Raw genomic sequence first — 22,448 nt, 5'->3', positions numbered from 1 at the left:
CTCTAGTATAGGCTATACTTGCTAGATGTGTGAATGGTGACGGATGTATGATTCTGGTGACTGACTCATTTGAAACCCCTTCCCTCTGATATTATGCATGTGGATAGGGAACTAGTTCAGCAGTCAGCGCCAGTCAGTGGCAAGCCTTAGGCCACTGTGCACACCGCACCTCTGCGCTAGCGTCCGACATTGCACCTGCTTTGTAGCTGTGTCATCCTGCGGCAGTGTCCTGCACCGCGCTGCAGTTGCAGCCCTTCTTGGCACTCGCAGTAGCGACGCCGCACACATGGTAGGTCTAGACAGATGCAGCTCCTCAGTCTTAGGTCCTCCTCCTGTGACCTGATACCATGTGTGCATTTACCTGAGGCCTGTGACACTAACAGGCTCAGCGTTTTTGTATGTTTTTGTTGCGGCGCCTCTGTGTGTGAACAGAGCCCGCTCTGCGCACTTCGGGTGAAGTTGAACCCATGCGCATTATACCGCCATATTGCTCGTCTGTCATTACCTAGCAGCGGTGTAACACCGACTGCACGGTGGACCCCGAGCGGCGAACGCACATTATTTATTTTTATTTAGTGCGTTCCGCCCTTCCTAACATCTATGATGTAACAAAATACTTACTGCACAGCTTTCCGTGTTATCTGGTCTGTGAGGAATGATGAAAGATAAGACGTCAAGGTTACCAGAGCAGGTAACTGGTGTCTGAACGGTGTCTTTACAGCTGGTCAACACCATGAAGTAGTGTGTTGGAATAGGAATCTTTGAGCCATCAACATAACTGTGGGCAAGGAAATTGCAAGTGTTATAAGGGAAACAACATTGACTAAATATTATGACAACCTTAGTAATGTTTCTTATATGTTAAAGAAAGTAAAAAAGATATATTTAGGCAGAGGAATTAGAGGAAAATATTCCATTCATTACAGTTATGCTGGGGAAACACAGTGACTTTAGCAGAGTAATGGCACGTAGACAACAATAAATGTATACTACTGCTACATTGCAGCATAATGCAAGTGACCAGGTCACATTGTGACCTGACAGGTACTGCGATGGTGATAGGCAATAATAATAATAATAATTTTATTTCTATAGCGCCAACATATTCTGCAGCACTTTACATTATAGAGAGGACTTGGACAGACAACAGACATAACAGCACAATAAACACAGATCAAAACAGATACCAAGAGGAATGAGGACCCTGCTCGCAAGCTTACAATCTCTGAGGAAAAAGGGGAGACACGAAAGGTAGATGGTAACAATTGCTTTTATTGTTCGGACCAGCCATAGTGTATGAATCAGGTGTTCCTGTAATGCTGCATGAACCAGTTATCAGCCTAAGTATAAAACAGTACAGACACAAAGGGTTATTAAAAGCATGTGAGAACATGATGCAAGGTACCTGAATATGGTAAAAAAATTTTTTGAATGCGCCACACAGGGATAATTAGGTTAATGAGTTGAGACGGTAGGCCACTCTGAACAAATGCGTTTTTAGGGCACGCTTAAAACTGTGGCGATTGGGAATTAATCGTATCAACCTGGGTAGTGCATTCCAAAGAATTGGCGCAGCATGTGAAAAGTTTTGGAGATGGGAGCCATGGAGAGCTTTGTGGGTGAGGGTAGTAAGTTTGTACTGGATTCTGGAGTGGATGGGTAACCAGTGTAATGACTGGCACAAGGTAGAGGCATTCGTATAACGATGGGTGAGGAATATGATCCTGGCTGCAGCATTCAAGACAGATTGGAGAGGGGAGATTTTGGTAAGAGGGAGGCCGATTAGTAGAGGGTTACAATAGTCCAGACGAGAATGAATAAGAGAAACAGTAAGAGGTTTTGACAGTGAAAAAAGGTCGAATTCTAAAAATGTTTTTGAGGTGCAGATGACAAGAGTGAGCCAGTGATTGGATATGGGGGGTGAATGAAAGCTCAGAATCAAGTATGACCCCAAGACAGCAGGCATGTTGCTGGGGAGTAATGGTGGAATCACACACGGAGATGGCAATGTCGGGCAAAGGTAGGTTAGTAGAGGGAGGAAACACACAGAGTTCAGTTTTTGACAGGTTCAGTTTCAGATAGAGGGAGGACATGATGTTTGAGACAGCGGTAAGACAATCACTGGTGTTTTCTAAAAAGGCAGGCGTGATATTGGGAGAAGAAGTGTATAATTGGATGCCATCAGCATAGAGATGGTACTGGAAACCAAATCTACTGATTGATTGTCCAATAGGGGCAGTATACAAAGAGAAGAGAAGGGAGCCTAGGACTGATCCTTGAGGAACCTCAACAGTAAGGGGAAGATGAGAGGAGGCGGAACCAGCAAAAGATACAGTCAAGGAACGGTCAGAGAGATAGGAGGAGAACCAGGAGAGAACGGTGTCCTTGAGGCCAATGGAACGAAGCATAGGGAGGTGGAGCTGATGATCCACAGTGTCGAATGCTGCGGAGAGATCAAAGAGAATTAGCATGGAGTAGTGACCATTAGATTTAGCAGTTAGTAGATCATTAGAGACTTTAGTGAGGGCAGTTTCAGTAGCATGTAAAGAGCAGAAACCGGATTGAAGAGGGTCAAGAAGAGAATTATCTGAGAGATAGCGGATAAGATGGGTGTGGACCAGGCGTTCCAGGAGTTTAGAGCTCAAGGGAAGATTAGAGACAGGTCTATAGATAGTAGCACAGTTTGGGTCGAGGGATGGTTTTTTAAGTAATGGATGTATGATGGCATGCTTAAATGAGGAGGGAAAGATACCGGAAGAGAGAGAGAGGTTTAATATTTTTGTTATAGCAAATAGTAACTTGGCACTCAACTTGAATGATCCTTTTTGAAAGAAAATTTTATTATGTGCAGTCTCAGAAACGTTTCGGCCCACAACAGGCCTTCGTCGGTCCGACTGATGTCACAGTATGGTGACTAAATGCAGGTCCAAAATTTCGTATATATTGATTCCTGCTATCAAGGTTGGTGCAGGTGTGCACTGTGCACTCACTTGATACTGTTTGCGTATGGGCTGGTAAACTAGCCAGACTCAATATATATTGATTTTAGTGCGGTATCTAAGATACCTTGATAGCAGGAATCAATATATACGAAATTTTGGACCTGCATTTAGTCACCATACTGTGACATCAGTCGGACCGACGAAGGCCTGTTGTGGGCCGAAACGTTTCTGAGACTGCACATAATAAAATTTTCTTTCAAAAAGGATCATTCAAGTTGAGTGGCAAGTTACTATTTGCTATTCATTTGGGTCTGGGTAACCTACTTGTGCACCCTGCGGTAGTGCCACGCTATACTTATCATAATATTTTTGTTATGTGAGAGGTGACAGCAGGGGAAAGGGACTGTAGGAGATGTGACGGAATGGGGTCACTGGTGCAAGTGGTAGGGCAAGAAGATGCAAGGAGCCTGGTTCAAAATCAGAGAGTGAGCTAGATACAGTGGGGGAGGGAGAACAGTGATTGGTATGAAGGGATTAGGAGATTTCCTGTCGGATATGTCAATTTTTTCTTTGAAAAAATTTGCCAAATCTGTTGTTGGGGCCTGCACTTTTGGGTTCTGTAGAGAATGAAAAGTGTCAAAGAGATGTGGGGAGGTGGACCTGACAGAGAGTTCTGCCTTTAGTGGTAGGCAGAGGGATAGCTCAGTGTAGGAATGGAAGCACTGAGATGAAGAGGAAATGGGTGCCCTGCTGTAGAGCGACGATTAGAAGGCAGTGGGGAGCGAAGAAGAAAGTGGTTATGTAACTGCCAGGGATCAAGGTCACTGTCATTGGTCAGAGGTCTCGGTCAGGTGATAGTGGGCGGAGCTACCAGGGCAGGCAGTATAAAGGCTGAGGGATGATTCCAGAAGCTTCAGTCAGCCAGGGGAGCTCACTAGAAAGGAGGGTCTACTGTGAAGAGAAAGGCAGTAGAGAGCCCTCAGAGAGGATCTGACAGTAGAGATGATCACGGGCGGTGACCCAAAAGGACAGTGGAGGCAGACAGAGACGGTCTGAGAGCAACAGAGAGCGGTGTACTTTGAATGGCGAACCACTGAGGTGAAAGTGCGTAGGGCAGCCACAGTGGAAGAAGTCACATAGGATGCCACGATGGTGAAACAGAGAAAGTGAAGGTACCCGGGTCTGTGTAAAAAGTAGTTGTGAAAGTCCTGTCGTGAAGTGTGGAAGTCGTCAAAAGGCAGTGAATAAACACGGACCTGTTGAATTCAATTTCTGTCTCAGTCTCCAGTCTGTGGGCGTCAAGAAGTGTGTCACCCCCCCATCCCTGCTGGTCTCCCTATCTCTTTCATCATCTCCTCGACCCCAGTCCGGCCCGAACCCTACATTTGGCGAAGTCGGCAGGATCACTGCTGCCAATACAACATCTTCAGCGGCAAGCCTGCCACCAAGTAACAAAGGCTCCCAAGCTGTGTGGGGTGAAGAATTGTTTTTTTCTTCTTCCCTCTCCGTTTCCTGTGGATTACAATTTGAAACTGGACTATGGATCGCTGGCTGTTTACAAGCGGATCCGGAGCGGAAAAGTGCTTTGTTTAAAAATGGCTGTGATGATTTGGCATCAAAAGAAGGAGACACAGGCATTTACAACTGAACTGGTTGACCCGGGGCTATATCAAATCCGCCCCTGGGGGGAGTGGTGTTCATCTGGAGAGACCTGCTGTGGCTGTTTGGCGCCATTCAGCTACTGGACCCCGGGCGGCATAAGACATTGCAGCTGTCGGGGTATCGGGCGCCTGGAATGGCGGTGACGCCAAGAAATGGGGACTCTTTGGGAGACCAGCCCAGGGAGTCTCCCCGCGGAACTGACGGGGCTGGAGGCCGGCCCTGCCGGATGGCAGGGTGAAGGACAACGAACGGAGAGGGAGCGGTGGGAGAGCCTGCTGGGAGCTGCGGCGGCTGTGAAGGTGAGCGTGCCCCCGTTCCCGCCGGCTGTACTCCAGGTAAACCTCACCCCCACGCTCCATGTATCGGACAGACCACGGGGCCCCGACACCGGCCCTCGGCCTCCCCGCCCGACTCCTTACGCCGTGGTACCTCCCGCTCTGGATGACGGCGTAGCCCCCGCCAAGTTGACTGCCGCTGCAACGTTCCCACTCCAGGTCACTGCTGAAATCGGGCCATCAGCTACAGTGGATGACTCACCGGCAACTGCGGTCGCTGCTCCATCAGCGGCCCTGCCTGCGGTTGATTTGCCAGAGCCTGTGATCGCCTTAAGTCCATTTGCGGCCTCCCCTGCAGCCACGCCAACGTCACCGTCAAAGATGGCTGCAGCCTACTCAACCACCGGAATCTGCGGCCGCTCATGCGCCACCCTCGACCTCGACCGCGGTCCGCCCACCGGACTCTGCGGCCTATGCCGGACCCTCCGCTTGGGTTGCGGAGGTCATCGAAGGAAAGAAGGCCAGAGAGCGGGAGATTTGGGGGCTACTTCATGAAAAAGGAGAGGCTGGCATGGCGGTTCCATGTTCTATCGGGAGGCTGGTGCACGCAAATCGGGAAAAAGGCTATGGATTCATCCGGGACTACGCCACTGGTGAGAAAGTGTAATTGAATGTGCCATCCTTCCGTCTCAGCCGGGCCCTGCAGGAAGGAGACTGGGTCTCTTATTATAAGGAATACTGCCCGCGAGGATACTATGCCATTGCAGTAATTGCTTGCCCTGAGGACTACATGCCCCCGTAAAAGGGACTCATAGAGACACCCCAAGAATCCCGGGACCTCATGGCTGTGGAGTCCTTTGCTGAGATGGCGGACCACCGGCCGTTGGGAGATGGCCAGGATTACCGGGAATTCGATGCACCGTTGTGCTATTCAGAGCACAGTTCGACGTCCAAGTATTAGAAATGTTTTGTTTGATGAGAAATGTTCTCTCCTAACACAGCAGGGATGCACAGGGGAAGTGCTCATGGCAAAGGAAGGGGGAGTATCTCTATTTGGTTAACAATTCGTTTTAGTGTGTTGTAAAAAGAAAAAAAAATCTGCCTTGATAAAAACGTATTGCAGTAAAGATGGTAAAGTGTGTGGTAAATTTGACATGTTGAAATGTTAACATGTTATAAAAAAAAATGTGTGTTCAACAGGTCCCGGGTACGTGGAGCATGCCGACCATGACTTAGTTAAGTTGACAGGATGATGGGACAGGAAGGATACAGACAGACCGGGTATGTGAGTCAGGTCACCAGTGTCATGTACCCCCAGGAGAATAGGATGAGATTGTCGAGGATGACAATGGTTAAAGGAAGGGAGAATGTGGGGAGGTGGACCTGACAGAGATCTGTTATGAGCTCATTTTCTCCTTCACCTTTGATGTCCGATGAACTCCCTCTGCTGGTGGAAGGAGGTAGTGAAATTGATTTGGATGGGAAAAACCTGTCATCTGAACAGGTGGAGTGTGATTGGACATCCGGAATCTCTGAGTGGATATAAGGCCGCCGACGCCCTGCTGGGTTGCTGGTGATCCTCTCTGCTCTGAGCTCTGGCCTCCAGTTTAGTCCTGTCTACTAAAGCTAAGTTTTTGCTCTGCTATTGTTCCATGAGATTTTGTCTGGTTTACTTAGTGTTTGTGTTCAGCCATCCCTGGTTGGGACTGGCTGAACTCCATTTTTGTCTCTGATCAGTTGATCTCTTTGCTCTGTTTTCAGAATATACCTGAGTGCTGATATAGTGATTTTGAAGTCTAGTGACTTCAGAGCCTTTTCTATCAGACATGTTCGACATTATTTTTGGCAGGGTTTTTGCGTTATTGCAGACAGTTGCTTTTCTTTCCTGTCCTATCTAGTTAGTGAGTGCCCCATCGTTTGCTCAGCCTGTCTTTTTGTCTGTGTTTGTGTTTTCATCTGTTTTCACCGTCAATACATGTTGGGGGCTGTCTATTGCTTTGGGGTCTGCTCTGGGGCAGTTTAGATTTCCCCTTTCTTTCTTTAGGTTTATTTAGTTCTCCGGCTGTGAACGAGGTGTCTAGGACCACCGTAGGAACACCCCACGGCTACTGTTAGTTGTTGTGAGTAGGATCAGGGGTCTGCAATCCGCTAGCTACCAACCTCTCCGGTTTTCTGGACTTAGCTTGTATTTTTGTTTTTTCCTCCTCCGGTGACTCATTCATAACAGAATCACCAGCCATACCGCAGATTCTAGGGTACTCAATAGCAGGAAGGAATTGTAAAAAAAAAAAAAAGTGTCAGAATTTTTTTTTTTTTTATGCATATTTTTTCCTCTTTTTCTCTGGGGCCATAGGAGGAATTTTCTTAATGGAGATTAAGCAATTGTGTGATCATGTGGAGCAGCTGGCTACTGAAGTGCGGGGAATTTCCGCCTATCTTGCTCATTCACATGCTGTTGAATCAAAGATTCCTACTCCTGATGTGTTTTTTGGGGATCGGTCTAAATTTTTGAATTTTAAGAATAATTGTAAATTATTTCTTGCCTTGAAGCCTAACTCATCGGGGAGCTCTGCGCAGCAGGTTAAAATTGTCATCTCTTGGCTGCACGGCGATCCCCAGGATTTGGCGTTTTCTTTGACACCTGATGATCCTATTCTAACTAATGTGGATGCATTTTTTCAAGCCTTGGGGTTGTTGTATGATAAACCTAATTCTATTGATCAAGCTGAAAAAGCCCTGTTGGCATTGAGCCAGGGTCAGGATTCTGCAGTTAGGGTGGTTTCACATTAGCGCTTTTTAAGCGCATGCACGGCCGGGGTAGCTCCGCCCCCGAGCCGGCTCTCTGCCCGGTGTGCCCGCCCCTTGCTTGTAGCGCCGCCTCCTAGCGCACAGCGGCGCCTGCGATCGGCGCACCCCATCTTTAGCATAGGGTGCGCAGATCGTGCGCAGGCCGTGCGCTAGTTGCGCTTTGACCTGCGCTGCGCACTTTTGACGGTGCGCCGTGCGCGCCAAAATCAAACTTTTCGGATTTTGGCGCGCACGGCGCACCGTCAAAAGTGCGCAGCGCAGGTCAAAGCGCAACTAGCGCACGGCCTGCGCACGATCTGCGCACCCTATGCTAAAGATAGGGTGCGCCGATCGCAGGCGCCGCTGTGCGCTAGGAGGCGGCGCTACAAGCAAGGGGCGGGCACGCCGGGCAGAGAGCCGGCTCGGGGCGGAGCTACCCCCGGCCGTGCGTGCGCTTAAAAAGCGCTAATGTGAAACCACCCTTATACTGTCAAAAATTCCAAAAGTGGGCGGTCCTTACTACCTGGAATGATGGTGCCTTGGCAGCACTCTTTCGGAAGGGTTTGTCAGAAACCGTAAAAGATACTATGGTGGGATTTCCTGTTCCCTCTGGTCTTGACGATTCTATGTCATTAGCCATTCAGGTTGATCGGCGTTTACGTGAACGTAAAAGTACAAGAGAAATGTTGCCACCTGTTGAACAAATGTCTGAGCCTATGCAACGTGATAGAGTTTTGTCTAGGGCGCAACGTCAGGAGTTCAGAAGGCGTAATAAGCTGTTTTTTCTGTGGCGATGCCTCTCATATGATTTCTGTCTGCCCTAAACGAGAGAAACGTTTTGCACACACATTTGCTGTGGGTGGTGTTCAACCTAAGTTTCTTCTGGCAATTACTCTGATCTGCTCCCTGTCCACATTTTCCGCTAAGGCTTTTGTGGATTCGGGAGCGGCTCTGAACCTGATGGACTTGGATTTTGCTAAACGTTGTGGGTTTCCTATGACACCTTTGCGGACGCCTATCCCTTTGAGGGGTATTGATGCTACTCCTTTGGTTAAGAATAAACCTCAGTTTTGGACCCAGGTGGTAATACGGGTCGCCCCAGACCATCAAGAAAATTGCAGATTTTTGGTGTTGCATAATTTGCATGATACCATTGTTCTGGGATTTCCCTGGTTGCAAATCCATAATCCAGTTTTGGATTGGAAATCTGGTGAGTTGGGGTTGTCGGTGTGCTCTTGGTGACGCTCCTGTTTTCTCCACCTCTCCCCAGTCGCATGATGTTCCTGACTATTTGGCTGATTTTTATGATGTATTTAGTGAGAATAAGTCTGCATCTTTGCCTCCTCATAGGAGTTATGACTGTGCAATTGAGTTGAACCTTGGGTGTAAATTTCCCAAGGGTCGACTTTTTAATTTATCTGTACCCGAGCACGAGGCTATGCGATCTTATATTAAGGAGTCGTTGGAGAAGGGTCATATTAGACCATCCTCTTCACCCTTGGGTGCTGGGTTTTTTTCGTGGCCAAGAAAGATGGTTCATTAAGGCCTTGTATTGACTATCGTTCCCTCAACAAAATTACTGTTAAATATCCGTATCCGTTACCCCTGATTTCTGATCTATTCTCCAGAGTTAAAGGTGCTTGCTGGTTTACCAAGCTTGACCTCAGGGGGCGTATAATCTTATTTGCATTAAGCATGGGGATGAATGGAAGACGGCATTTAATACTCCGGAGGGACATTTTGAGTACCTGGTGATGCCTTTTGGGCTCACTAATGCCCCTTCTGTCTTCCAGTGCTTCATGAATGATATTTTCCGGAACTTTGTGGATAAATTTTTGATCATCTATCTGGATGATATTTTGATCTTTTCCAGGGATTGGGACTCTCATGTGGAACATGTTCGGACTGTGTTCCGGATTTTGAGGGAGAATTCCCTGTATGTTAAGGGATCGAAATGCCTTTTTGGTGTACAGAGGATTTCATTTTTGGGATTTATTTTGTCTCCGTCAACTATTGAAATGGACCCGACCAAGGTACAGGCCATTTATGATTGGGTTCAGCCCACTTCTTTGAAGGCCCTCCAGAAGTTTTTGGGTTTTGCTAATTTTTATCGTAACTTTATAGCTAATTTTTCTAGTATTGCCAAACCATTGACTGATTTGACTAAGAAGGGTGCTGATGTGCTGAATTGGTCTCCAGAGGCTGTTTCTTCCTTTCAGGAGCTGAAGCGGAGGTTCACTTCTGCTCCGGTTTTGCGGCAACCTGATGTCTCACTCCCGTTTCAGGTAGAGGTGGACGCTTCTGAGATTGGTGCAGGAGCTGTTTTGTCCCAAAAAGATCCGGTAACATCTAAAATGAATCCCTGTGCTTTCTTTTCCCGAAAGTTCTCTCCATCTGAACGTAACTATGATGTGGGGAATCGGGAACTGTTAGCCATGAAATGGGCATTTGAGGAGTGGAGACATTGGTTGGAGGGAGCTAAACATCAAGTCGTGGTCCTTACTGATGACAAGAATTTGATTTACCTTGAGTCGGCCAAACGGTTGAATCCTAGACAGGCTAGGTGGGCCGTGTTTTTCACACGTTTTGATTTTGTGGTCTCTTTTCTTCCGGGCACTAAGAATGTCAAGGCAGACGCACTCTCTAGGAGTTTCTTTGCTGATTCTGCTATTGTGACCAAGCCTGCTACCATCTTAGGTGAGGGGGTAGTTCTTTCTGCCATCTCGCCCGATTTGAGACGTGCTGTGGAAGAGTTTCAGGAGGACAAACCTGAGCGTTGTCCCATTGGAAAATTGTATGTTCCTGACCAGTGGAGGAAGAGAGTAATGTCTGAAGTTCATTGCTCCGCATTGGCTGGTCATCCAGGTATTTTTGGTACTAGAGAGTTGGTGAGTCGGTCTTTTTGGTGGCCCGCCTTGTCTCATGATGTCAGGAATTTTGTGCAGTCCTGTGGGACTTGCTCCCGGTCTAAACCTTGTTCTCGCTCTAGTGGGTTGTTGATGCCTTTGCCGGTGCCCAGGAGGCCATGGACCCATATTTCAATGGATTTTATTTCTGATATGCCTGTCTCTCAGAGAATGACTGTTATTTGGGTGATTTTTTGATAGATTCTCTAAGATAGTCCATCTTGTACCTCTCCCTAAGTTGCCATCTTCCTCAGAGTTGGTGCCCTTGTTTTTGCAACAGGTGGTTCGCTAGCATGGGATTCCAGAGAATATTGTGTCTGACAGAGGAGTTCAGTTTGTTTCTAGATTTTGGAAGACTTTTTGTTCCAAGCTGAGAATTCAGTTGTCCTTCTCCTCTGTGTTTCACCCTCCGACCAATGGGCAGACGGAGAGAACAAACCAGACTTTGGAGTCTTATTTGAGATGTTTTATTTCTGCTGATCAGGATGATTGGGTTTCATTTTTGCCCTTGGCCGAATTTGCTTTAAATAATATAGCTAGTTCTGCTACTTTGATGTCACCTTTTTTTTTGTAACTTTGGGTTTCATCCTCGATTCTCTTCAGGGCAGGTGGAGTCTTCTGCCTGCCCAGGTGTTGACACTGTGGTGGAGAGAATGCACCAGATCTGGGACCAAGTGGTGGATAAGTTGTCTCTCTCCCAGGAAAAGGCCCAGCAGTTTTCCAACCGGCATAGGACCATTGGTCCCCGGTTTAAGGTGGGTTATATGGTTTGGTTGTCATCAAAGAATATCTCTATGAAGGTGGCTTCTCCAAAGTTTAAACCTAGATTTATTGGACCTTACAAGATTTTGGAGATTCTTAATCCGGTCTCTTTTCGATTGGCTCTTCCTGTTACATTCAAGATCCATAACGTGTTTCATAAGTCTCTGTTAAAGAGGTTTGTTGAGCCAGTAGCTCCTGTGGTGGCACCTCCTGACCCTGTATTGGTTGAAGGTAATGTGGAATATGAGGTTGAGAAGATACTGGATTCTCGTCTAGCTACACGGAGACTCCAGTATTTGGTTAAGTGGAAGGGTTATGGCCAGGAGGATAATTCTTGGGTCTCTGCATCCAATATTCATGCCGAAAGATTGGTTCGTGCTTTTCATCGGGCCCATCCTGATCGCCCTGGTGGCGTGGAAGAGGGTTCGGTGACCCCTCCTCAAGGGGGAGGTACTGTTATGAGCTCTTTTTCTCCTTCACCTTTGATGTCCGATGAACTCCCTCTGCTGGTGGAAGGAGGTAGTGAATTTGATTTGGATGGGAAAAACCTGTCATCTGAACAGGTGGAGTGTGATTGGACATCCGGAATCTCTGAGTGGATATAAGGCCGCCGACGCCCTGCTGGGTTGCTGGTGATCCTCTCTGCTCTGAGCTCTGGCCTCCAGTTTAGTCCTGTCTACTAAAGCTAAGTTTTTGCTCTGCTATTGTTCCATGAGATTTTGTCTGGTTTACTTAGTGTTTGTGTTCAGCCATCCCTGGTTGGGACTGGCTGAACTCCATTTTTGTCTCTGATCAGTTGATCTCTTTGCTCTGTTTTCAAAATATACCTGAGTGCTGATATAGTGATTTTGAAGTTTAGTGACTGCAGGGCCTTTTCTATCAGACGTGTTGGACATTATTTTTGGCAGGGTTTTTGCGTGATTGCAGACAGTTGCTTTTCTTTCCTGTCCTATCTAGTTAGTGAGGGCCCCATCGTTTGCTCAGCCTGTCTTTCTGTCTGTGTTTGTGTTTTCATCTGTTTTCACCATCAATACATGTTGGGGGCTGTCTATTGCTTTGGGGTCTGCTCTGGGGCAGTTTAGATTTCCCCTTTCTTTCTTTAGGTTTGTTTAGTTCTCCGGCTGTGAACGAGGTGTCTAGGACCACCATAGGAACACCCCACGGCTACTGTTAGTTGTTGTGAGTAGGATCAGGGGTCTGCAATCCGCTAGCTACCAACCTCTCCGGTTTTCTGGACTTAGCTTGTATTTTTGTCTTTTCCTCCTCCGGTGACTCATTCATAACAGAGATCTGCCTTTAGTGGTAGGCAGAGGGATAGCTCAGTGTAGGAATGGAAGCACTGAGATGAAGAGGAAATGGGTGCCGTGCTGTAGAGTGACCATTAGAGGGCAGTGGGGAGCGAAGAAGAAAGTGGTTATGTAACTGCCTGGTGTCAAGGTCACTGTCATTGGTCAGAGGTCTCGGTCAGGTGATAGTGGGCGGAGCTACCAGGGCAGCTAGTATAAAGACTGAGGGAAGATTCCAGAAGCTTCAGTCAGCCAGGGGAGCTCACTAGAAAGGAGGGTCTACTGTGAAGATAAGGGCAGTAGAGAGCCCTCAGAGAGGATCTGACAGTAGAGATGATCACGGGGGGTGACCCAAAAGGACAGTGGCGGCAGACAGAGACGGTCTGAGAGCAACAGATAACGGTGCACTTTGAATGGCGAACCACTGAGGTTAAAGTGCCTAGGGCAGCCACAGAGGAAGAAGTCACAAAGGATGCCACGACGGTGAAACAGAGAAAGTGAAGGTACATGGGTCTGTGTAAAAAGGAGTTGTGAAAGTCCTGTCGTGAAGTGTGGAAGTCGTCAAAAGGCAGTGAATAAACACGGACCTGTTGAATTCAATTTCTGTCTCAGTCTCCAGTCTGTCGGCATCAAGAATGTGGGTCACCCCCCCATCCCTGCTGGTCTCCCTATCTCTTTCATCATCTCCTCTACCCCAGTCCGGCCCGAACCCTACATTTGGCGAAGTCAGCAGGATCGCTGCTGCCAATACAACATCTTCAGCGGCAAGCCTGCCACCAAGTAACAAAGGCTCCCAAGCTGTGTGGGGTGAAGAATTGTTTTTTTCTTCTTCCCTCTCCGTTTCCTGTGGATTACAATTTGAAACTGGACTGTGGATCGCTGGCTGTTTACAAGCGGATCCGGAGCGGAAAAGTGCTTTGTTTAAAAATGGCTGTGGTGATTTGGCATCAAAAGAAGGAGACACAGGCATTTACAACTGAACTGGATGACCCGGGGCTATATCAAATCCGCCCCTGGGGGAGTGGTGTTCATCTGGAGAGACCTGCTGTGGCTGTTTGGCGCCATTCAGCTACTGGACCCCGGGCGGCATGAGACGTTGCAGCTGTCGGGGTATCGGGCGCCTGTAATGGCGGTGACGCCAAGACATGGAGACTTTTTGGGAGACCAGCCCAGGGAGTCTCCCCGCGGAACTGATGGGCCTGGAGGCCGGCCCTGTCGGATGGCAGGGTGAAGGTCAATGACCGGAGAGGGAGCGGTGGGAGAGCCTGCTGGGAGCCGCGGCGGCTGTGAAGGTGAGCGTGCCCCCAGTCCCACCGGCGGTACTCCAGGTAAACCTCACCCCCACGCTCCATGTATCGGACAGACCATGGGGCCCCAACACCAGCCCTCGGCCTCCCCGCCCGACTCCTTACGCCATGGTACCTCCCGCTCTGGATGACGGCGTGGCCCCCGCCAAGTTGACTGCCGCTGCAACGCTCCCACTCCAGGTCACTGCTGAAATCGGGCCATCAGCTACAGTGGATGACTCACCGGCAACTGCGGTCGCTGCTCCCTCAGCGGCCCTGCCTGCGGTTGATTTGCCAGACCCTGAGATCGCTTTAAGTCCATCTGCGGCCTCCCCCGTGGCCACGCCAACGTCACTGTCAAAGATGGCTGCGGCCTTCTCACCACCGGAATCTGCGGCCGCTCCTGCGCCGCCCTCGACCTCGACCGCGGCCCGCCCACCGGACTCTGCGGCATATGCCGGACCCTCCGCTTGGGTTGCGGAGGTCATCGAAGGAAAGAAGGCCAGAGAGCGGGAGATTTGGGGGCTACTTCATGAAAAAGGAGAGGCTGGCATGGCGGTTCCATGTTCCATCGGGAGGCTGGTGCACGCGAATCGGGAAAAAGGCTATGGATTCACCCGGGACTACGCCACTGGTGAGAAAGTGTATTTTAATGTGGCATCCATCCGTTACGGCCGGGCCCTGCAGGAAGGAGACTGGGTCTCTTATTATAATGATTACTGCCCCCGAGGATACTACGCCATTGCAGTAATTGCTTGCCCTGTGTACTACATGCACCCATAAAAGGGACTCATAGAGACACCCCAAGAATACCGGGAAATCACGGCTGTGGAGTCCCTTGCTGAGATGGCGGACCACCAGCCGTTGGGAGATGGCCCGGACTACCAGGAATTCGATGCACCGTTGTGCTATTCAGAGCACAGTTCGACGTCCAAGTATTAGAAATATTTTGTTTGATGAGAAATGTTCTCTCCTAACACAGCAGGGATGCACAGGGGAGGTGCTCATGGCAAAGGAAGGGGGAGTATCCCTATTTGGTTAACAATTCATTTTAGTGTGTTGTAAAAAGAAAAAAAAATCTGCCTTGATAAAAACGTATTGCAGTAAAGATGGTAAAGTGTGTGGTAAATTTGACATGTTGAAATGTTATAAAAAAAAAATGTGTGTTCAACAGATCCCGGGGATGAGATTGTCGAGGATGACAATGATTAAAGGAAAGGAGAATATGGGGAGGTGGACCTGACAGAGAGATCTGCCTTTAGTGGTAGGCAGAGGGATAGCTCAGTGTAGGAATGGAAGCACTGAGATGAAGAGGAAATGGGTGCCGTGCTGTAGAGTGACCAATACAGGGCAGTGGGGAGCAAAGAAGAAAGTGGTTATGTAACTGCCAGGGGTCAAGGTCACTGTCATTGGTCAGAGGTCTTGGTCAGGTGATAGTGGGCGGAGCTACCAGGGCAGCTAGTATAAAGACTGAGGGATGATTCCAGAAGCTTCAGTCAGTAGATGGGAAGAGGGGAAAAGTAATGGGGATGTTGAAATCACCCATGATGAGGGTGGGGATGTCACAGGAGTGAAAATATGGAAGCCAGGTGGCAATGTGATCCAGGAACTGAAGAGAGGGGCCTGGAGGACGATACACCACTCCACTCGCATGGAGAAGAGGATGTAGAGTCTGACAGCATGGACCTCAAAAGAAGGAAAGACAAGTGAGGGTACTTGAGGGATAACTTGAAATGTACATTTGGGTGATAGGAGCAGACCAACGCCTCCACCTGCTCTGTTTTCCGATCTTGGAGTATGAGATAAGTGTAGTCCACCATATGAAAGAGCAGCAGCAGTGGTGGTGTCTGACTGCTGGATCTAGGTTTCAGTAAGAAACAGCAGGTTAAGAGAATTAGAAAGGAAGAAGTCATGGATGAAGGAGAGTTTATAACACACTGAGCGAGAATTCCAAAGGGCACAATTGGAAGAGAAAGAAGGCATGCAGGGAATATTAATAAGATTAGAGGGGTTTCTGAGTGTAGCAGTTGGGATGTTTGACTTGCTATAATATGGGGGACAGGGTTTGGAGTGATATCTCCTGTAACTAGGAGAAGGAGGATAGAAAGAGTGATCAGATGGTTAAGTGATTTGTAGGAGCATCTCATTTGTTGGATGGTGGAACTGACTGTACCTGTGCTGATTAGCAATGTGAAGAGTGCTATACATAGGAGAGGAAAGGACAGAGAGGCCGATATGGATGGAGTGTAAACAGTTAATGCAAGGACGGTGGATGTGAGTGAATGCAGCAGCCAGGATATAAATTATACAAATGCATATGGTGAATATGTGTTGTAATCCAAATTTATAGGGAACAGATTTATTTATTTGTCCTACCTGTCTCGTGCCCTGTCTAACTGCCATGTTTAACTGCCAAGTACTTTGATAAATGTACTTCAATTAAATGTACATAAATGCTACCCCTGCATAAATGCGTCCCCAGACTATGTCTCAATATAAAGGAGGCTAGTTCTAAAATCTTACTTTTTTTTTTTCTCTCTCTCATTAACAATGAAACTAAGTTGACACAGCAGAAGACAATAAGTGTAGTGACCAGATAAACAAGTGACCAGGCCTACATGGATCATAAACCACTTTGAAAAAGTTACTTGACCTCACAGCATAAGGGGACAAGCAGAGTAAGTTGAAATAGCTATATAGCAGCTAATAGCACAGTAAGGGTATGTGCACACGTTGCAGATTCCATTGCGGGTTTTCAGCGCGGATTTGGCTGAATCCGCAGGTAAATCGCAGGTCATTTAGTGCAGATTTACTGCGGATTTTCTGCAGATTTTGTGCGGATTCCTCCTGCGTTTTTACACTTGCGGATTCCTATAATGGAAGAGGTGTAAAAACGCTGTGGATTCCGCACAAAGAATTGACATGCTCCAGAAAATAAACCGCAGCAAATCTGCGTGGAATTTTCTGCAGCATGTGCACAGCAGATTTGGTTTTCCATAGGGTTACATGGTACTGTACACCGCATGAAAAACTGCTGCAGATCCGCAGGGCCAAACCACTGCGCATCCACAGCCAAATCTGCAACGTGTGCACATACCCTAAGTTGAATTAGCTATATACCATTAAATATGCTGGTTAAAATGAATAGCTATGGCTGGTAGCATGCAGGATTCGGTGCAAAAAGTTGCATAAAGTAAAAACCAGTTCAATTTTTTTGCAACTTGTCTAAGTCCTTTGTGCAATGTGATTCAATTCACTTGCATTATATTGTTATGTAGCAGCTGTGAACAGCGATCTTTGGCCAAATGACCTGTGATGTGGCCAATGTCGCCTTGCAGCTCCAGCCTTAAAGACTTCCTTGGCACCATTCTGTGATTGTTTTCTTAAATAGAAAGGGCAATGGGCAACATTATTTTGATTATTTTTTGTAATTATCAGGATCTCATGCTTTGAACCAAACAAGGTCTGCTACATCCTCCAATGAGCAGTTACTGAACATCATTAGCTCAGTAAAGGATGTAGCAGAGTTTATTTAGTTCAAAATGTGAAATCACAAGGTATCATGTGAGATTTCACAATTTCACTGTGAGGAGGCCCGCACAGGGAGTGTACAATCTAGTTCCCAGCTCTGTATACCAGGATCCCAGAACCTGTGTAATATTCTTGTTGCAACACCCAAACTGGGTCCTATTCCTTTCCCCTATGGCCACCACCATCTGCTGTGCTCCCTGTCGAGTTACACAAGCGGCCCATTATTCCTTAGTGACATCATCATCCCAGTGCTTTTAAGGCCAACTTCAAAATAAACATGTCTGAGTGTCCAGTCGGTGTTGTGTTCAGTTGCTGTTTATTTTGGAGTTCTATTCTGCTGTAATCATCCCTGCAAACTCCTGTGTTTCTACAGACTGTGTCTACTGCGCCTCAGACCTGTCAATTACTCTACCTCTGCCTAAGCATTACGAGCTGTTACCTAGAGACTTATTCTGAAATCATCTTTGCAAACTCCTGTGCTTTCTGCAATCTGCGTCTATTGCTCCTCAGCCCTGCTGTTAACCCATCGGCTGCTGTAGGTGTTATGAAGTATTATTTACAGACTCTTCATATTATGCTGCAATCATCCCTGCAAACTCATGTAATTTCTGCAACCTGTATCTATAACCTAGTTCAGGCCTACACTTCATCTGCTCTTCTGTGCTTGTCTACACTCCTGACTTGTGGGACTTCTGGTGTGTCCTGCTCTGCTCGTTTTCTTGCCACCCAGCATAGCCATTGTCGACATCTTCACTGTTCCACGTGCAATCTGGCAAATCCAGCCCACTATGTCATCGCCCTCAGTCCTTGAGTTCATGTAGAACTGTGGATATTGAATTTTCCTTACCAGGTGAGCCCTGACAATCTGGAAGTTCAGACCTGATTTTAGCTTGGATGTTCCATCCTGTAGTAGGCATTTAGGCACACTTGCCAATAATTTTTTTAATACATGGTAATTGCTAAAATCAACAATCTGTGGCAGCCAACTGTTTTATTAAATAAAAAGGACAGCCACACACTGTTGATAGGTACTCTTAAAGGATTGGGGCTGCATAATTGGCCTAATTAGGAGGAATCTGAGAAGGCAACTCAATTAAAGGGAATCAGACTTCAGGTTTTGTTGCTTTATTTGAGAGCAGCAGCATAATGTGGGGCAGATAACTGGAATCCAGTGATGTGTTACTTGCTGGGATTTTTACTGCAATCGTTATAAAATCACTATTTTATCTGCTGCAGTTCAAATTAGTACTCTGGATGCTGAGCTCTGTATAATGCCGCCCACATCACTGATATGGAATATGGATATGCCATGGAAACTACATGGCAGCAGATTTATTAGCAATATAGATAATATCTTGCTGACAAAACACTGTTTTATCAAAAATAGCAATCAGCTCAGTAAGTGAAACATCACTGGAAACATTGTCTCTGCCCCTATATTATGTTGCGGTCAGATGAGGCATAAAATGGACCTAAGCCTGAAGAGCAGGCACTTCCAGCTTGTGTGAGACTCATCAGCTTCATCGCCATCAGTAACAGTGTGAACTATTGTTTTGTCTCAAAATCTGAACAGATAGGTTGCCATAATGTATTTCATTAGGGCACAGTGAAAATAATTTTCTTTTTGTTCTGCAATGTACTTGATTTTCTCCTGCATTAACATTATAAAGTCGGTTGCAAACGGTTTTGAATTTAGCCCATTGGGTTTTAGTGAAGTTTCTCCTTGGACCAAGCATTTAACCTAGAAGATGGTTATGCCATGACCTAATTTGCCTTCAAGCTGTCACATTATATATTATTATTATTATTATTATTATTATTATTATTATTATACATTTATATGGCGCCATTTATTCCATGGCGCTTTACATGTGAAAAGGGAAATATAGACAAGTACAATAAACATGTGCAAGACAAGGAACACACAAGTACAGAAGGAGAGAGGACCGTGCCCACGAGGGCTCACAGTCTACAGGGATGGGTGAGGATACACTAGGAGAGGGTAGAGCAAGTCTTGCGGTGGTTCAGTAGACTGAGGGTCATTGCAGGCTATAGGCTTCTCAGGACAGGTGGGTCTTCAGGTTCTTCTTGAAGGTTTTCATTGTTGGTGAGTCTGATGTGTTGGGGCAGGGAGTTCCAGAGTATGGGGGAAGCACGGGAGAAGTCTTGTATGCGGTTGTGGGAAGAAGAGATAAGGGGGGGGAGTAGAGGAGGAGAGTGTATGTATACTATTTATCTAATGTACCTTATGATTTCAGCTGATGAATCAATATGTCCATCAAAATTGTAGTCAAAGATTGGTCCAGTAACCACATTAACTCCATTTCTTTCTGAAGCGTACTTTAATAGGAGTATGTTGTTTAAATAATTCCAGATTTCTAGGCAGAATACAAATTACAAGACATTCAGCAATCAATTAATACAATTACCAGAGTGACACTGCTGCAAAATATATCAGAGGTTCAACATTTATTACCTTACTAGCAGTATTATTTAAATGAATATATGTTATTCTAGAACACTTGCAAATTATCCCAATGCTAGAGACAATGGATATCCCCCAAGTCATCAGAAATCTAGATAAAAACAGTTGACACCCAGTTCTGTCTAAGACAGTCTAACAGGACTCGCAGAGATCTCTCAAAGGAAGGGACAAAGTGTTCTGACTCTTGTCGGGTGTCCCCGGACCAGGGGCTCCTTCCCTGTCCCTAATACAAGGGACGCCCTAGCTCGCCCTGTTCCCGGGTTACTTCTAATGTTGAAGATGCCAGGGCAATGAACCTTGCCTTAGCTCCTGAATCCACCCTCAGTCTGTACCCATCCTCTACTCAGGGAAGAGGGGTATAGTAGTGTACCGTAATACACCAACAAGACTAACAAGGTAATATGAACAGAGGTAACAAAAAATACCAAACATACAAATATGCACACACATGTCACGGAGGTATGAACCGGGGAGTGGAGGATCGGGTTAAACAAAAGTAGGAGAAGAAAGGGAATTATCACACACTCAAAACCTAGCAACATTCACAGATAAATCCACCAAATGCCTACTCAAATAACCACCATCAACCTCCAGCCATGCAGCAAAAGCTACTCTGACAAAGAGTGCTAGCCAGGATCCAGTTTATATAGGAGATGGAAGTGGCTAACAGTGAACAGCTAAGAGTCTTTGCTCCAGGAGCTCTCAACAGAGCAGATTAATCCCTACACTGCCCAAAGAAATGTACACCTTTTAATACAAAGGTGAAGTGCTTCTAATCAGTGCAGGATTAGGAGAAATCACACGCTGCGGTCTTCTGGTTCCTCTCTGTCTCAGTAAACCTGTGACAAAAAAATACTGCTAACAAAGCTCCAAGAGTGTTCTTTTCCAGTACACCTTATAATCTCCTGTTACCATAACTTCAAATCTGGAACATGTAGAAGCAATATGGTGGAGCTTACATGATAAAACAATCTCGCTACAATTCACAATAGGATGTCCAAGGTGGTGGACTTGAGTTTCGCCAGCTCAGGCACCATCCGTTCTTATATTTTGTCCCATATGCACCATATGTATGCATGTATGTGTGTCTTTTTTGGTGCATTATCACCAAAAAAGTGTTGTACAAGCTGTGTGACATATGTTAAAGAGGACCGTCTCCAGGTCAAAAGTGTTCAGGTTTATATTATTTTTTTATTACTCTACCATACAGTGGAATGTAAAAGTTTGGACACCCCTGGTCAATATTACTGTTATGAACAATTGAGCAAGTTGAAGATGAAATGATCTCCAAAAGGTCTAAAGTTAAAAATGACATTTCCTTAGTTTTTCAGATATATATATATATATATATATATATATATATATATATTTCATTATTTCATCTTTTACATTTTAAGAATTACAAAGAGGGAGATGGTCACATGCAAAAGTTTGGCACCCTGCATGGTTACTATCTAGTAGCTCCCCCTTTTGGAAATATCACAGCTTGATAAAGACTTTTTGTAGCCATGCCAAGAGTTTTTCAGTTTTTGTTTGATGTATTTTCATCCATTCTTCCTTGGAAATTTCATCCAGTTCTGTGAGATTCCTGGGTCATCTTGCATGAATTGCTATGCTGAGGTCTAGGCACCGATTCTCAATAATGTTCAGGTGACTGTGAGGGCCATTGTAAAACCTTCAGCTTGTGCCTTTTGAGGTCTTCATTGTGGATTTTGACGTGTGTTTAGCATAATTATCCATTTATAGAAGCCATTCTCTTTTCAACTTCAGCTTTTTTTTTACAGATGATGTTATGTTTGCATGAAGAGTTTGTTGAAATTTCATTTAATTCATTCTTACCTGTAAAATGTTTTCCATGCCATTGGCTGCAACACAACCATAAAGCATGCTTGAGTCACACCCATGCTTAATGGTTGGTGAGAAGTTCTTTTCTTTAAAATCTGTGCCCTTTTATCTCCACACATAGAGTGGGTATGGAAAATATTCAGACTCCTTTAAATTTTTCATGCTTTGTTTCATTGTAGCCATTTGGTAAATTCAAAAAAGTTCATTTTTTTCTCATTAATGTACACTCTGCACCCCATCTTGACTGAAAAAATAGAAATGTTTGCAAATTTATTAAACAAGAAAAACTGAAATATCTCATGGTCATAAGTATTCAGACCCTTTGCTCAGTATTGAGTAGAAGCACAAATTTAAGCTAATACAGCTATGAGTCTTCTTGGGAATGATGCAACAAGCTTTTCACACCTAGATTTGGGGATCCTCTGCCATTCTTCTTTGCAGATCCTCTCCAGTTCCGTCAGGTTGGATGGTGAACGTTGGTGGATAGCCATTTTCAGGTCTCTACAGAAATGCTCAAATGGGTTTAGATCAGAGCTCTGGCTGGGCCAGTCAGGAATTGTCACAGAGTTGTTCTGGAGCCACTCCTTTGTTATTTTATCTGTGTGCTCAGGGTCATTGTCTTGTTGGAAGGTGAACCTTCGGCCAAGTCTGAGGTCCAGAGCACTCTGGAAGAGGTTTTCA

The 22,448-nt window shown here is 46.1% G+C and overlaps 1 protein-coding gene across 2 annotated transcripts in view; it reads right to left on the bottom strand.

Moving 5' to 3' along the window:
* Positions 1–22,448, bottom strand: part of ENPP3 (ectonucleotide pyrophosphatase/phosphodiesterase 3) — a 221,176-nt gene that overhangs the window by 11,371 nt on the left and 187,357 nt on the right. For both annotated transcript variants that reach the window (XM_073575819.1, XM_073575820.1), the window contains exons 23-24: positions 19,683–19,815; positions 622–778 (exon numbers count right to left, since the gene is read on the bottom strand). In XM_073575819.1, coding sequence (XP_073431920.1) covers positions 622–778; positions 19,683–19,815 — 290 coding nt within the window. The remainder of the gene's footprint in view (positions 1–621; positions 779–19,682; positions 19,816–22,448) is intronic.

Source organism: Dendrobates tinctorius, unplaced genomic scaffold (genome assembly GCF_039654945.1).
Source record: "Dendrobates tinctorius isolate UK_male_01 unplaced genomic scaffold, ASM3965494v1 ptg000046l, whole genome shotgun sequence".
Classification (NCBI taxonomy): domain Eukaryota; kingdom Metazoa; phylum Chordata; class Amphibia; order Anura; family Dendrobatidae; genus Dendrobates; species Dendrobates tinctorius.
Note: the sequence above shows the minus strand (reverse complement) of the source record. Positions and strands in the feature narration are given on the sequence as shown.